This window comes from Coturnix japonica, chromosome 1 (assembly GCF_001577835.2).
Source record: "Coturnix japonica isolate 7356 chromosome 1, Coturnix japonica 2.1, whole genome shotgun sequence".
NCBI lineage: Eukaryota > Metazoa > Chordata > Aves > Galliformes > Phasianidae > Coturnix > Coturnix japonica.
Window position 1 is genome coordinate 66,759,356 of NC_029516.1, and position 16,274 is coordinate 66,775,629.

The 16,274-nt window shown below is 35.4% G+C and overlaps 1 protein-coding gene across 4 annotated transcripts in view; it reads left to right on the forward strand.

Annotated features, from left to right (window-relative positions):
• Positions 1–16,274, forward strand: part of CCDC91 (coiled-coil domain containing 91) — a 118,287-nt gene that overhangs the window by 68,267 nt on the left and 33,746 nt on the right. For all 4 annotated transcript variants that reach the window (XR_001557089.2, XM_015871184.2, XM_015871203.2 and 1 more), the window contains exons 9-11: positions 2,796–2,888; positions 3,069–3,137; positions 4,833–5,009. Coding sequence is in view for 3 of the 4 variants with exons in the window: in XM_015871184.2 (XP_015726670.1) it covers positions 2,796–2,888; positions 3,069–3,137; positions 4,833–5,009 (339 nt within the window). In the remaining variant the exon portion in view is untranslated. The remainder of the gene's footprint in view (positions 1–2,795; positions 2,889–3,068; positions 3,138–4,832; positions 5,010–16,274) is intronic.

Consider the following 16,274-nt stretch of genomic DNA (forward strand, 5'->3'; position numbering starts at 1 on the left):
TGGCCCATGTCATCACAGGCAGATTTTGGTGGTATGACAGTACAGGTTGAACTTTCCCACCAATATTCCGTTACATTTTGTTGCTGTGTGAGAAATGGAAGCAGAGGGCCGGTCTGGCAAAATAAATCTGATGTTGAAGTTCATATGAATCAAAAGTGTGCCACTGAATTCTTCCATGCAGGAAAAAGTGACATCTATTGACATTAGTCAACACTGAACACTTATGGAGACCAAATGTGGATGTTAGCAAAGTGAGGTAGTGGGTAGTGTGTTCTGGTAGTGCTGACAGCAACACTGGGTCACTTCTGATGGTGCAGATTTTTACGAGAGGAGCATGCAGAATTTTGTTCATCACTGGTGCAAATGCATGGCTAATGGTGGCAACTATGTTGAGAATCAATGTTTTGTAGCTGTGAGTCTGCTCTATCAGTGTTATCATGCTGTTAATATCTGCTACAATTTCCATGGAAATAAATTGGATGCACTACTTTCGGAGCAAGATATATACAAATGGTAACTGGTCTGTTATGACAAATTTAAATACAGTGTCTTCATATCTAACCTAGAAGTCAGACTGAAATAGTGGCACTTGTTAGGCTAGAAACTCTAATCTTGCTTACAGTTCACTGTAGTTTGGTTGTAAGTGTTTTAAAGTTAGAAGTGATCTTTAATAAACACTCCTTAGAGAATTTATCTATGATTCTTAACTGATATCAATGAATTATAAAGGTTTTAACTGACATAAGCAAACTTTGATTTAATGTATGTATCTGATTTAAATTTGCATATATTTTTCTATTGTGTCACTCTTTTAAACAAATGCGAAGTAACAGGTTTGTCATCTGTGCAGTCAGTCAAGAATAATAAAAATCATCTTGTTAATGAAATTCATCTCTCGTTTCAACTTTGAGTTGATGAGGGAGGGAAAAAAATCCATAAATGCCCTGAATAATAAGTTTAATATTAGAAAATACCAAATCCACAAAAATAAATTTAACGTACTCGTAATTAAGTATAACCCCAAGGTAAATTTCACTGCTAATTCCACAGGTGTTTTCCATTAGAATGTCTGCTCAACTCAGAGCTATTTTAAGTAAATTTGTAAGGAAATGCCTCTTTACATGTTTACCCTGGAAGGGTAGGTAAGTGTTTTATAAAGTAACCTGTAAGTCTTCCACTCTATTCTACAAATGTGTTTTTTGTTTGTTTTTGTTTTTTGTTTTTGTTTTTTCCTTCCCAAAACAGTGTTGCATTTTGGAAATGTATTTCTAACATCCCAGGCTTCCAGATCAGGGGGTAGGTGTGCTCTGAAGATAGCTGGTATGACTTTTAAAAATGAATTTAAAGAAGGCATTGAGAACCTCAACCTCTTCCTTATTCAGTGGTCACATTCCCCACAGCATCCATTTGAGATTCTCCTTAGTGCTCCACTTAATGTTAAGAGATTCGTAAAAATTTTTTTTTTGTTGTCTTTTACTAGAGTGACCAGGTTAAGTTTGGTTTTTGCCTGATTTTCTTCCTACGTATCCTTGCAACTTCCTTGTACTCTTCTTGAGTTGCCTGTCCTATCCTCCACAGGAGGTAGACTTGTTCTCCTGGAGTCTCGGAAGAAGTTCTCTGTTCATCTTCACCAGTTTTCTTCTCTGCTGGTTCATCCTATGGTGCAGGGGAACAGCCTGCTTCTGCACCTCTAAGATTTCCTGCTTGACAGGTGTCCAGCAACACTGAACCCACTTACCCTTCGAGACTAAATCCCAAAGGAGCCTCCCTACTAATGTCCTGAACTATTTAAAGTCTAACCTCCAGAAGTACAAGGTAGTAGTTTTGTTGACCCCTCTCCTGACATTACCAAGAGTAGAGAACCATTTCATGGTTGCTCTGCCCAAGGCAGCTCTTGACCTCCACATCTCCTACCAATCCTTTGTTTGTGAAGAGCAGGCCTGTGACCTGCTAGAGCAGGGCATCTCCCCTGATAGGCTGCATCAGGAAGTTGTCTTCCAGGTGCACTCTAGAAACATCTTAGATGACTTCTTCTGCACTGTATTGTATTTCCAGCATATATCAGAAAAGTTGAACTTCTCTGTGAGAATGAGGGCTAGTGATCTCACTACTTCTGTCAGCTGCTCATAGAATGCCTCATCCATCTTTTCAGCCTGATTAGGTAACCTATAGCAGTCTTCTTCCATAATGTCAGCATTGTTGGCTCTCCCTCTTGATTCTTGCCCATATAGACTCAACCTTATTCCCAGCCCCAAGCTCAACAACATCAAAACACTCTGTAACATAGAGAGCCATGCCATCAGCTCTCCTTCCTTGCCTGTCCCTTCTGAAGAGCTTATAGCCATCCATTGCAGCACTCCAGTCATGGGAACAGTCCTACCATGTTTCAGTAACAGCAACTAAGTCATAGTTCGCCTGCTGCAGGATGGCTTCTAGCTCCTCCTAATTTAGGCAGTTGTTTGAATGAACCACTTAAAATATGTGATTATTTGGATTATTGTTATAAATTTTATAAGAAATATTGCTGTGTATGGTGTTCTTTTCAACTTCCTTTATAGTACTGTTCAGATTGAGAGGAAATATCAGATAATCAGGAAGTTAAACATTTCTTCTTACCATATGTTTCTGCTGCCAGTGAATCAGCTGAAGAGGCATTGTATATTTCCTTTAACCAAATCTAAATTTTGAGTTGTTTTATAAGCAGCCGACAAACCTGAGTCTCTTGGATGAGTTGTTTTTGTCTGTTTTTCTTGCAAACTGCTGTTTAAAATAATATAAATATTTTCTCCCAACAGCATCAGAGACTTCTTGACATTCTGGAAGCAGAGAAGGAAGCATTGTCAGAAAAGATAGGAGAAGCTTTGATGCAGCAGTCAAAAAAACATAAGGTATTGCTTTTATTTACAAAAGAAAAGTGGTTCTAGTGCACCCAATAGATTTAATAGGCAATGAAATTTACTGTCACAGTTATTGACAAGAAAATGGATTTCTCTCAAGCGGTTGACTGAAATTGTTTTTAGCCACTCCTCTGCAGAATATTGTAGTTTAATTTTTTGTAATATTTATAGGAAGTGCTGGACAAGTGTTTGGATGAAGAAAGGAAAAGAAGTAAGGAGGCTGTGGAAGCTGCTGCAAAGGTATCTCTCTTGCTAGGTATTAAATACACAGTAGATTACGTGTGTGAGATTACAAATACCAGGTTTAGCAACTCATTTCATATCCACATTTGTCAAATGTTATGTTCTTATCTGTGTTTAAAGGAAAGACTAAGCCTAAAAATAATCAGATTAATAGATCTGTTTAATCTTATGTTTTCATAGAGATAGAAAAAGATAGCTTATACAGACTATTCAAGTTAACCTCTGAATTAGTGTATTACAAGAAATTAGAAAATTGCAGTTCAGTTGTTAGTGTTACCTGAATATGTTTCTACTGTCTATCAATTAGCATCAGTGTCTCTCAACTTGAAGAGCTGAGTGGCAAGGTCAATTGATCTTAAGACAGGTTAGCATTATATCTTATGTATTTTTTGTGAAATATGGTGATTTTTAGTGAGGACAGGACAGTGGAGTCATGTGAAAATGCAAACATTTCAACAAACAATATGTAATTTCTAATACTGGTACAGAATGCAGTACAAAATTTCAGTTGCTTGTAATGATCTGAAAAAACTAGTAATGCAGGTTACCTAACACAGTGTCTATTGTAGCACATCCTTTATATGGCATCTTTCTCAGTAATATTTAGTAATGCAAAAAACATCTGGAGGAAAATGTGAGTATAATAAAACATCTTAAGAGGACCTTTTTTATTTTGGTTACATTTTTAATAGATTTTATAAACAAACAAAAAAAAATCAATTCCCAACAAATTGGAAGAAACAGCTTTGTTTTTTTTTGTTTTTAAACAAATGAATTTGAGGAACCCAATATTTATGGCCTTGTATGATTTTTTTATTTTCTTTACTTGTTGCAGTGTCTTCATCAAAGATACTGCACTGACCTACAAACTAATTAAAAGAAGGGAAAGGAATGAGTTGCCAGCCAGTGTTTGTTTTGAACTTCAGCATGACATTATTTGTAGATGTTGTTTTATGATAGATCGTCTTGCTGATAAATATATTTGTGAATGGTTCAGCTCATACAAAGCTGTGCATTGTCCCTTTTACTTCAAATTCAGTGTGTTTCTTTTGATGATTTCATGTAATGTTGCATTTAATCGTAAAAAAAAAAAAAGATGGAATTATACTTCTTTTAGTATGCGCTGCTGAAGAGTTCTAGAATGGAAGACATATTTGTTTTAAGTATGCATTGGTTATTATGCCAAAGGTGGTTTTAAGCTGCTCTTGGATTTCCTTAAATTCTTGATGAATCAAGACTCCCGTAGGGAGTCCCACGGTCAGAGAATCATAAAATGCTTTGGGCTGGAGAAGACTACATCTAGACCTTATCAAGATCATCTAGTTCCAACCCCTGTGCCATAGCTAGGGATGATATGTTGTGTGAATAAATATCACCAACACCAATGTGGTTCCTGCTCCATGTTATCTTTTTGTGATCACAGAAAGCAAGCTAGTTATGACATGGTGTATCCAAATAGGTGGGCAATTAAGATCTTTGTTTGCAGCTTTTTAATTCTGTAACTGTTAAGTTGTTGTCCCGTGGTAGTACAGGATCAGTAGCATTTTAAGATGGATTGAAGTTCATAGCTCAGAAGCAAAAAATATTTTTCTCATCCTGTCAGCTCACTGATCTAATTAGGAAAAGTAAAATGTGTGCTTACAGCACCCACACTGGCTTTTTTCTTCATTTACTTCCTGATTTGTTTTGAAGGCTGAAAAAGAAATAGTACAGGAGGCTGTTCTGAAAGCCATAGAGGAGGAAAGGAGAAATATGGAGAAGATTCATGAAGAAGAAAGAAATATATGGAAAGCAGAACATGAGAGACAAAACAACAAGATTGCCCAGGCTGTTCAGGAAGCAATGCAAGAACAAAGAAAACATAATGAAGTTAGTATATTTTATTCTTCTATGAAGCTGCTTTGTTTGTTTTATATTTATTTTTTAATGTCTTTCTAATGGTGTGGTAGATTTTCTTATGGTATGTTGTTTTTCACTGCACCTTATTGATACTTGAAATGCACTGCATTCTTAAGTTATTTCCATTTAGACTGGAAAGAATTTGACAGTTTCAGAACGTAGTTCTTGTGACTTTCTGAGGCATGTGTATTGAAATGAGGTAATTGTGCACTGTAAATGCCTGGTTTTCTTCACTGACTTCTGAAAGAGCCCAAGAGAAATTGTTCATATACTGGTATTATTTTGTGGATTATTTATGTGACTTTTTCCTTTTTATACTTATGGAAGATAAATTGCATTTATTCCTTATTATGCTGGAATTCCATTGTCTCTCTTAGTAAAAAGATGATTTCCTGAGATAAAATGTAGAGTAGGTACAAAATAAATGGGGTTATTAAAATCAGAAACCAAAAACAGAAATATTAACAAACCAATGTTTTTAGAGTTACATCCTATAGAAATAGGGATAGTTGTACGTACTGAGGGGAACATTCCCAGTACAGTATTTAACAAGATGGCAGGGATCTCTAATTAAGTAGCTCTTCCATAAGTTTTATTCTGTAGTCTCTGCTGGTCAAAATACCTGAAGGAACAGTCTGTTTTGTTGGTGGCCTATTTGATTAAAATTCTTTACACTGTAAGATTCAAGATGAATTTCATTCAAATGTTGGAAATTAACGTTGCTATTTTTTTTTTAACAAACTGAACAACACAAAAAAGAAAAAAGCCAACAAACCACACAGCTTTTGAATTTAAAGTGTAGGATAAAATCTCATATGTGTTTCAAACCCATCTCCTTCCAAACAGAAGCTATTTCCCTCTCCAGTGTTTAAAAGAAATATTCGTCTCATAACTAACCAAATTCACAAAGGTATTTTTTGATGCAAAACCATTATTATAATCTGCCTCTGTTTTGTGCACATTTCTGGTATAAATAAAATGATTTTGTTTTATATGTAGCTGGCTTAATTTTTTTAATGTAAAAATATCAACTGATGTCAGTTGTCAAGGGAGTAATTATACTATGTAAGCATTTAGGGACTCAAATTCTTCATGGCCAAAGGATAATCCAATGACTTCAGAGCTAAATTTAAGCTAAGAACACTGCTCAAGGTTTAGCTACAGTAGAAATCATTTAGACTACCCTGAATGACTGTTGGCACCAGCGCTGCAGAGGAGCTTTTAACAGCAGAAAGAACAACAACATAGTTGTGCACTATGGTAAAGAAAGACCATAGTTTTATAGCATGTGGAACGTGAAGAGATTGGTAGCAGGAGGAAATAGGTATGGATGTGTCATTAAATTAGTGCAGTTTAGTGATATTCCTAAGGCAGATAGTTCTGTCCTGTGGAAACCTGTGCATCTTGGACAAACGTTCCATCTGTCAAATGAGAAGATTGAGGTTGCTTCTGTGTGTTAAACATTTGTCAGGGAATAGGTTTCATAGTTGAGTGTGTGAGGTCAGACACGATTCTATTTTTATGTATATGGTGTGCACATAAAATACCCTCAAATAACTGAAGGTAGTTTTTTGGGTTTTTTTGGTTTTTTTTTTCTCCTTGTGGAACGTACTATTGGGGCAGCATAATACTGGCTTAGTACTGATTGATACTTTTTCAGATAAAATCTTAAGTACTGAGATGTCAGTGCTTTTCCAATGAAGAAATTTAGGACTTCAAGAGGAATTTTCAGCTTGGAATGCTAACTAATCAAGCAGTTGATGATGATGAAGTATTCAGTTATATACTGTGATGCTGAGTAGTACTTTGTTACTGGAGAATGTTGTTAGTACTTCTCCCATAAATTTCTTGCTTTTGATGTAGTTATGCAGCATTAATTAATTCTTTTTTCTAATACTGAGTAGTACTGACAAGTTTGATGGTAACAAGAATAATTTTTCTTGTAACAAATTATGATTTCTCCTTTGAATTAGGTGCCTTTTTTCAAATATTTAATCTGTTTTCACTGAAGTGAAATGCAGATTTTTCTTGAGATTTCTAGAGTTTCTCTCATTTAAATATGTATAACGATGTTTTGCTCTTTAATATCTGGTTAATGAATGCAAGTTCTTTGGGAAGGATGGACTTTCATATGGAATGTTTTTTTTTTTTTTGTTGTTGTTTTTTTTTGTATAAATGTTCACTTTCTACTTCTACTTTGAAACTGCTTACCTCCTTAAGCCATTACTCTTATAAACATACTACAGCTACTAAAATTCTCTCAATCTGACAACAAAGAAAGCCATTTAAAGCCTATTTGCTAAATTGGAAGTTGTCAGAAGTGACTTTGGTTTAGGGATGAAAAATAGTTGGAACTATCATCAAGCAGTTTGTCAGCTAACAGTGGTTTTATAGAGCCTTCTACTTAGTTTCTTATTTGTACCTTTTCTTTAAGGTTTTTCTAACAAGAGGTATAAAAGCTATTCAGTTACTTGCAATTGTTAAGACAGCATAATCTGTCAAGTCAGCCCAATAATGACACAAAGTGAAATACATAGTCTAATATTTTGGACAACTAAATGTAAAACTATGTTAACATAATGCCTCTTCCAATTCTTTATGTTTCTTGTATAATACTTTATGTTTCTTGCTTCAGAATTGTCATTTAATATTATGTTTAGCACCAAGTTATGAAACAAGTGTGGATGAGTGTAAGAGAACAAGCAAAATATGTCTTTTAGTGTCAGGCATATAAAAACAGCATTACAGGGAATGTTATTACAAGAGAACTAACTTTTAAACCTACACATGAGTTTGGATCTTAATACTAAAAAAGAGAAGCCTTGTTCTCAAAAAAACTCTATCCTTTTCAAATTATCACAAATGGGAAGAATATGTGTTTGAGATAGAAAATACATTTTGAAATTTAAAATTGCTTTTCTTCTACCCATTAGCAATTTTGTCATAGAAACTTGTATTACAATTGAATTTTATGCAGATTAACTGCAAGTGACTGGTTTTAGTGAATTGAACAGCAAAATATTATGTCAAGCATAGTACTAAAGAGGAGGAATTTTCCTTTGCTAATGCTGTGTGTCTGCAAAATTTGAAGACTGGAAAGGGTCATGTACGCTTCCGCGAATAGTTGAGGCAGAATGGCTTGCAGTCATGAAACATGTAGGAAGCTCTAGGAATGAAGAATGGAGAAGTCTAAACATCTGCTAAATTTTACAATCTTCCTTGAGACGAAGTCCCCACTTTATAATCTGTGATTGAATTATAACCACCATGATTAACCCATTATCAATATCAAGAATATTGTTACCAAATATGCAAAGTAATAACTAAGAAAATCTGGGTTAAAATTTAGCTTCCTTTTTAAAAAGCTATTGAAAGAAAAAGATATCCTAAACATGAGGCTTAAATTGAGGAGAATAAGCTCTCCTTGAAATAAGCAAGTAGTCTTTTAATTAAAGATAATGTACATTTGCAAATTAACTATGTAATCTTTTTGCAACACATTTAAAAATTCTTATGGGTGAGGATGTTTAGCAGGCTAAATGTAGGCTGGTGTGTCTCCAGCATTTATCTTCTGTTTTGATACATTGGATTGTATTTTTTCTCTAGCAACTTCCCTGTAAAGGGGATTTAATAGGCCCAGTAGTTCTCAGTGTTGAGAGGAATGCTTGAAATAGAAAATTATCCCACTAGAATATTTTATTTAAAGTGTTTTGGACTTAGCAGAGGTTGTCCAGTGCATAGAGAATCTATAAACTTAGCTGAAGCTGAACCTTTCCCTATAGAACTCAAAATGGCATTTAAGCACCTAGTATGAATGAATCATAGAATTATCCAGGTTGGTAAAGACCTCAAAGATCATCAAGTCCAACCACAGCCTTACCATGGTACCATGGTCCAACTGCAGCCATAGTACCCTAACAACCCTCTGCTAAATCATATCCCTGAGCACCACATCCAAACGGCTCTTAAACACATTCAGGGATGGCGATTCAACCACCTCCCTGGGAAGCCTATTCCAGTACTTAACTACCCTTTCTGTAAAGAAGTGTATCATAACATCCAACCTAAACTTACCTTGGCGCAACTTGAGGCCATTTCACCTCGTCCTGTCACTTGTCATTAATGAGAAGAGACCTTCCCTACTCTCGCTGTAAGCACCTTTCAGATACTTAAGAGAGCAATAAGGTCTCCCCTCAGCCTCCTTTTTCCCAGACTAAACAGCCCCAGCTTCCTTAGCCTCTACCCATAGGACTGATTCTCCAAGCCCTTCACAAGCCTCGTTGCCCTTCTCTGGACCTGCTCCAGTACCTCCATGTCTTTCCTGTGCTGAGGTGCCCAAAACTGAACACAGTACTCTAGGTGAGGCCTCACCACTGCCAAATGCAGGGGCAGGATGACTACCCTAGTCCTGCTCACCACACCATTCTTGCTACAAGCCAGGATGCCATTGGCCCTTTTGGCCACCTGAGCACACTGCTGGCTCATGTTCAGTTGGCTGTCTATTATTACACCAAGGTCCCTTTCCATCTGGCAGCTTTCCAGCCACACCTCCCTGAGCCTGTAGGATGTAAGTGGATGTAGGTGGAAAAGACAATGAACAGTGCTTTTCACTGTTAAAGATGATTTTCTTCTCGCTTAGTTTTACTCTTTGGAAAATAAGAGTAAATCTGGGTAGTAAAACAGAGTGAAAAAATGGAGGATATACGGTAAGTAGAGCAATAAAAATTTCAATAAAATGGAACTTGTAGTAGGTCACTCCAAAAGTAATGCCTCCTGTTTATTTCCATAGAAATTACAAGCACAATAACAATATTTGATAAGGCAAATTCTCAGCTACAAAACACTATTTTTCAACATAGTCACCAGCATTATCTTTGTTCTTTTGTCAGTGATGAACAAGAGCCTGCATGCTGCGCCCATAAAAGTCTGCTTCAGCAGAAGTGATCCACTGTCACTCTCACCACTGCTGAAAAACCACCCACCAACTCACTATGCTCATATCTACTGTTTGGTCTCCATAACCATTCAGCAGTGTCAAAGGGTGCCATTTTTTCCACATGGAGGAATTCAATTCCAAACCTTTGCTTCATATGCACTTCCACATCAGGCTCCATATTGTCAAACTGACCTCTGCTTTCATCTCTCATATGACAACAATATGTAATTGAATAGTAGTGGGAAAGTCCAACCTCTGCTGTCATACCACCAACATTTGCCTCTGATGTCATGGGCTAGCATAATAATATAGGAGGAATTACTTTTGGAGCAAGCCTCATATAAATACTGGGCAATGCAGAGTAGATACAACAGTAGCTAGAGTAACCATAACACTGTAATGCGGAGAGCTGTATGTAGCTATTTTAGCTCTCTGCATGGTAGTGTTAAAATTTCGCAAAACTAAATACTTTTTTTTTTTTCTACTCATTTATATAATTAAGTCATTAAAGACAATTTGTGCCTGACAATTTTAGTTTTTAAAAAAAAGTCTTTAAAATTGAAATTATAGCAAACATCTGAAAGGTAAGCCCTGGATTTTCAGGTCTATGCCTTAACCTGAAGGCTTATATTTAAAGTGTCACATAGAATGTACTGCATCTTACCCTGATTCTCAAGGGAAAAGAAGCCTGAATTCATAACTGCCATAATCCACATAAGTTGTATGCAAGACTCTAAAGAAGACTGCAAATAATTAGAGGAAAAAGAAAACAAACCCAAAACTATTTTATTAAAAGAACTAACATAAAATGTCAAGTGGATGGGTAAGTTGTAGGAAAACTGAGGCTGTAATGTTGCATTCTGCCAATCCACAACTAGGGTATGGAAAATGTAACAAGATAAACAAAGAGAAAAATATTTTTGCAAGAAAAGTTCACTGAAAGGCTTTTGGAAAAAAAAAAAAAAAAAAAAAAGTGAGCTAATAGTCTTTGCTGAGTGAGTCTCCAAAAATGCAGTACAGTTCTAGTATCCTCACGCACCCGAGGGCTCATATGTTGTAGCTATTTTATGCAGAACTGTTATTTCTAGTTTACCATCTTGGAATGCCCACTATGGTTTTACCAGAAAACATCTCAATGGCTTACAAAACTTGAGTAACTAACATTATTTTGCATTGTATGGGCCTCAAAGTGTTTTTAATGTGTTGCAATGAGTTTAAAAATACTAGAAGATGTAATTTCTCAGAAGTTAAAAGTAGAAAGCGTAGAACACAGTGCTTAATTCTGAAAAATTCATGGCTGCTTACCTGATATGTTATTAAAACTTCTTAAGGGTATTCTTAAAGGAAGTTCTTCTGTTCATAGTTTTGCAAGTCAGAATCAATTTTGTGTTAAATATCTTTAAGAATTTCCACACCCAGTCTTCTATAAATGAAAACATGGAGATGCTGGATCCATGCTTAGAGAACTAGCTTACTTTTCTACTACTGCTTAACTGTTAAATTTTAGTTGAAAATTATTTTCTGCCTAAATATCTCTCATTGTTCTGCATTTTGAGAAGGGTGGGAAAAAGTAATAAACTATTTTCGTGTATAGATTCATTTAACACATCTTGTAATAAGTGTCAGACCTGTAGGATTTTGTTCACTGGCACATTTTTAAATCCTGATGTTATCCAGTTATCTGAGGTTTGCATCTTGTTTCTGTGCAATTGTAGTACTTTCCCCCTGAAGGATAGCTAAAATCCAGCACACCCCTCTCTCACTCCCTCTCCACAAAGGATGAAGGGGATAAAATAATGAAAAAAGGCTCAAGATTTGAGGTAAGAAGATAGATATCACTCACCAATTATTGTCACTCCTCACCCATCCTGCTTCACTGCGGGCTCCTTTCTATGGGCTGTAGAGTGGCCCAGGGCATGTTCCCACATGGACTCTGCATAGACTGCAGTTTCCTTCAGGCCACATCCACTGCTGCCCTGCGAGCTCCTCAATTGCTGTATACAGAAATCTGTTCTGTTTGGTGCCCGTGGGCTGCAGTATGACAGCCTGCTCCATCATGGGCTTCTCCAGGAGCTGCAGGAGAACTTCTGTTCCATGCCCGAAGCACCTCCTGCCCTCCTTCAGCACTGGCCTTGGTGTCTGCAGGGCTTTTTGTCTTAAATTTCTTATTCCTCTCTCCCAGCTGCTCTTGCAAAGCAGATTTTCTTAAATTTCCTCTCCCATAGTCACACCCAGTGTTGCTCATGGCTCATCTCTGGTCAGCTCTGAGTCCCTTTTTGGAGCTGGAGCTGGCTGTCGATCGAACGTGGGGCAGTTGCTGGGCTCTGCTCACAGAGGCCACCCCTGCAGCCCCACAACTATTCAAAACATTGCCACCGAAGCCAAATACAGTGACAAAACAGCCAATCTGGTAACTTAGTCAATGGGAATGAGAACCTCTTTGTTGTGCAGTTTTCTGTGATATTTCTTATTTATGCTTCTTCTGTTTGACTGGGAGCTATTTCCTTTTCCTTCCCAGTTTCAGGTAACTGCTCTGTGTTGTCTCCTGGCTTGTACTGAATTTAGAAGCCCAATGTACTTTTTGCTAAGCACTTCCTTTGAGCATTTTTTTTTCTGTCTATACTAAGAACATCTCTCTATTTGGTACCACCTTGTGAATGCGTCACTATCACTTTAAACTCAATGGATAGCTTAATGTTTTCTTTCCAACTATCCAAATACTAATTGTTACCTTCAATATGCAAATTGTTGCGTGTTTTCCTGGGCTGTATAATGGCTTTGTTTCAGATCTGTCTTTAAACATAACTGTTTAGGTGTTGCTGGTAATTTATGCAGCAATAGATGACATATCATATTTAGCCACGTAGGTACAATCTTTATTCCTTTAATATTGCATCTTTATTTTCTCTGACTCAGTTATTGTTTGCTGATTTAGAGTACTACTTTAAAGACCTTTTTCTAGCCCTTTATTGTGGTCTCTGAATTGCTCTTTCTCTGATAAATAGGTTATGTGCTACTTTTAATCTGTGCATCAGAGATCACTTTCAATTTTGTTCTCATTTTTTTGACTTTAAAACTGAAAGTTCCATTTGTTTTCTATATATAAGAAGCCCATGATATTGACCTTTACACGTTTTATAATGCTTTTGTACTTGAGAGTGACCTATACAATGATATTAATTTCATTTCCTGAAATAGTCTTTGAAACTTTGAGTGTTAAGTTTTGGAAGGAAAAACAGTTTGTTCAGCAGCAGTCTTGTCCTATCACAACACTGCTGTTCATGTTCAAATGTTCACATGGATTTATGCCAGAAGATATTTTTCTGAATGTCATGGTTCCTGCCCTAGTACAATAGTGACAATTATATTATGTAATGTGATGGAGAAAAAAAACGCCTAAATTCGTGTACAATTTGTATTGCCTTTACCGTATTTTTCAACTTTCAGTGCTTAAATTTCTCTTAAGAGAACATGAAATAACACTATGTTTATGCTTTTTATTAGGTCAAATTTAATTTTGCATTTAATTTTGTAAGTAATAATCAACAGTCATTGTCTCTTAAAATAATGGATAGTAACAGAAATTAGAGAAGTTTCATTATGGAAACATGAAAGAAAGAAATTACGTATTTTAACAAAATTTTCAGTTTTTCTTTCTTCTTAATTTTCCACTTTGTTTCAGAAATAGTAATAGGCCAAATGTTTATGGAGAGCATTGAGTTTGCGAGTCTTTATTGAAACTAATTTTTAAATGAAATGTTTTGTAAGTAAGAGAGTGTGAGGATGTACACAGCAACACTGAGTGGCAGGAGATTCCTGCTATTAGATAATTTATTTTCAGTATGCTGACTTTAACCACGTCCATCTTCAGAAGTACAAGTTAGTAAGTTAAAATCACAAATATTATAATTTGAAGGTTACTGTTTTCTGAAAAACCATTGACATTGTAGTCTGTGGTTGTATTTCCTAGATAAAATTTATTACTGTTGTGTGAAAACAGAAGAATGTTCCTATAAAATTGCAAAGAATCCTATGTTTTTGTTGCTTTTTTTTCTTTTCTTTTGTTTGAGTTGGAATGCTTAGTTACATAAAGTGCATTTTCTTCTTTTTATCTTCCTCCAGACATGCACACATGTACGCACATACACACACTCTGGTGATGTGGTTGTGATACTTATGTCATATACTCAAACATAAGTTTGAATATGATTTATCAAGTTATTTTATTTTTTATTAGCTACTCTAGTCTAACTCTAGTCTACTAACTGATGTATATATAAGAAGTCCTATAAAGGAGCAGCTTTTGGCTATAATTAGTCATATGGCCACTGATTAGATATTAAGAGATATTAAGAAAGAAAGAGATTCGTACCTGAAATGCCATTTGTCCCTCACCTTTTTCTGAGAAACTGGGCTTCCAGTTTTTCTTGAATTAATTAAAATAACATAAAAGCTTCATATAGTGCCAAACCTTTTTTAGGTAAAGATGAAATACAGGCCAATTTTTACCTTGGCAATCAAAATGTAATTTAAAAATATGTAGAAGATGGATGTAGCATTATAGGAAAGAGCAAATAAAAATATAAAGTAGTACATACACTGAGAAGATGTACATGCTGTTAGGACTTTGTTGATCAGTAGTAATAGTCAGTGTCAGTATGTAAACAATCATCGTGTAAGTTGATAATTTACTGTAATGACTAACAGAAAAAGGCTGAAGAAAGTGGCATTGAGAGCCTGGAGTGAGCTTTTTGTAGAAAATAGTGTAGTAAGGACAGACTTATTAGCTCAAAGGGCAGAGCAAAAATACGTCTGTTAAGTAGGTGATTGGATGTTGTTTGAGTAATTTCTCTTACAGTGACTCATATTTGCTTAAATTCTCCCCTTCCAAATGTGTTGAACAACATATATAGTATATATGTTGTATTCTTCTGAGGTAGAGGAAAAAATGGTGTACTGTATAATCACCAATGTCAGTGCCTGCTATCTGCCGTCATCTTACAGGAAGGACAGGATTTGTACTGCGCATACGGCTAATGATAATATACATTCTCCATTTGTCTTTGAGTATTTGCTGAATACCTGTGTGCTTAATTTACCAATTTCCAATATCTCTTTAATAAATGAACTACAAATAAACTTCATTATTGAAGCTTACTCTTGAAAACTAAACAGGAAGGGCAAAAGAGTTTTCTTTGAAGTTTGCAAATCCAAAAGCAAATCTCTCTTCGGATAGCTTCAAGCAGCCTACTGTTTCTACAGAGGCCTATGTGTGTTTGCTGTCATGAGCTGCAACTAACAAACAGTATAATTATAGTAAGCTCTGCTTATTACCTCGACAGGACTTTATGCAACTTTGTTTTCACATGTATCCAAACCTTCATATTCTTCACAGACTGGTTTTAATTAAGTGAAGTTGTAGGCATCAGGGAGCATGATGCCAAGGAAGGTTTATATATTTGTTGTTTTAAAATATTTTGTTATAATGCAGGATTTTCTGCATTTTAATATATATGGCACCTTATCAGTTTCGTAATTTGTCTTTAAGAATTTAATTGGGTAAATGAATGCATTATTTTCAATTCTAATGTGAAACAAAGTATTTGGGGAACTTTTGACAAATTTAGCTTTCTGTAATTTTCTATAATGTATAACTTCAACTCTTCAACTGAAGAGTTTCAAATATCTAGTCCAATAAATCCAATCCAGTGATATTATTCATTTTGTACACTAAAAGTATATGGTAAAATGCCACTCTGATATGTGTAGATGAATTATGTAATTTTGTAAATATCTTATACCTCTAAAGCCTTAGCATCACACCTGTTCTTTGGACTGTATACATTCAATACAACTGAGTTCCTGCAAAAATATTCTTTACGAAGAATAATAAAACACAAACAATGCATGTTAGTTTTCTGAAATTCTGTATTTTAAAATAGTGTTACTGCTCAGTTTGACAAATGTTCCTTAAACCATTAAAGTAAATAAGGCAATAAAATGCTTGTCATCTGATTTCCCAAACATTTGTGAACTTATGGATTTTTCCTTATGCTAGTCATTATCCCCTTATAAATAAGTTTCATGTTTTAAATGAATATTTTAATTTGAATGCTGTAAGTTCTGCAGCAAAGTTAATTGTCTTCTTTTAAGCCCGACAGTGTATGCAACAACGTGTACTGACTCATTTGACAAAAGCCCAAATGGCTGTTTATAATTAAATCTTAAAAAAAATAAAAAAATAAAAAAATAAATCCATTGTTGATTTTTCTTTTTTAATTGAAGAGATGAAATATGTG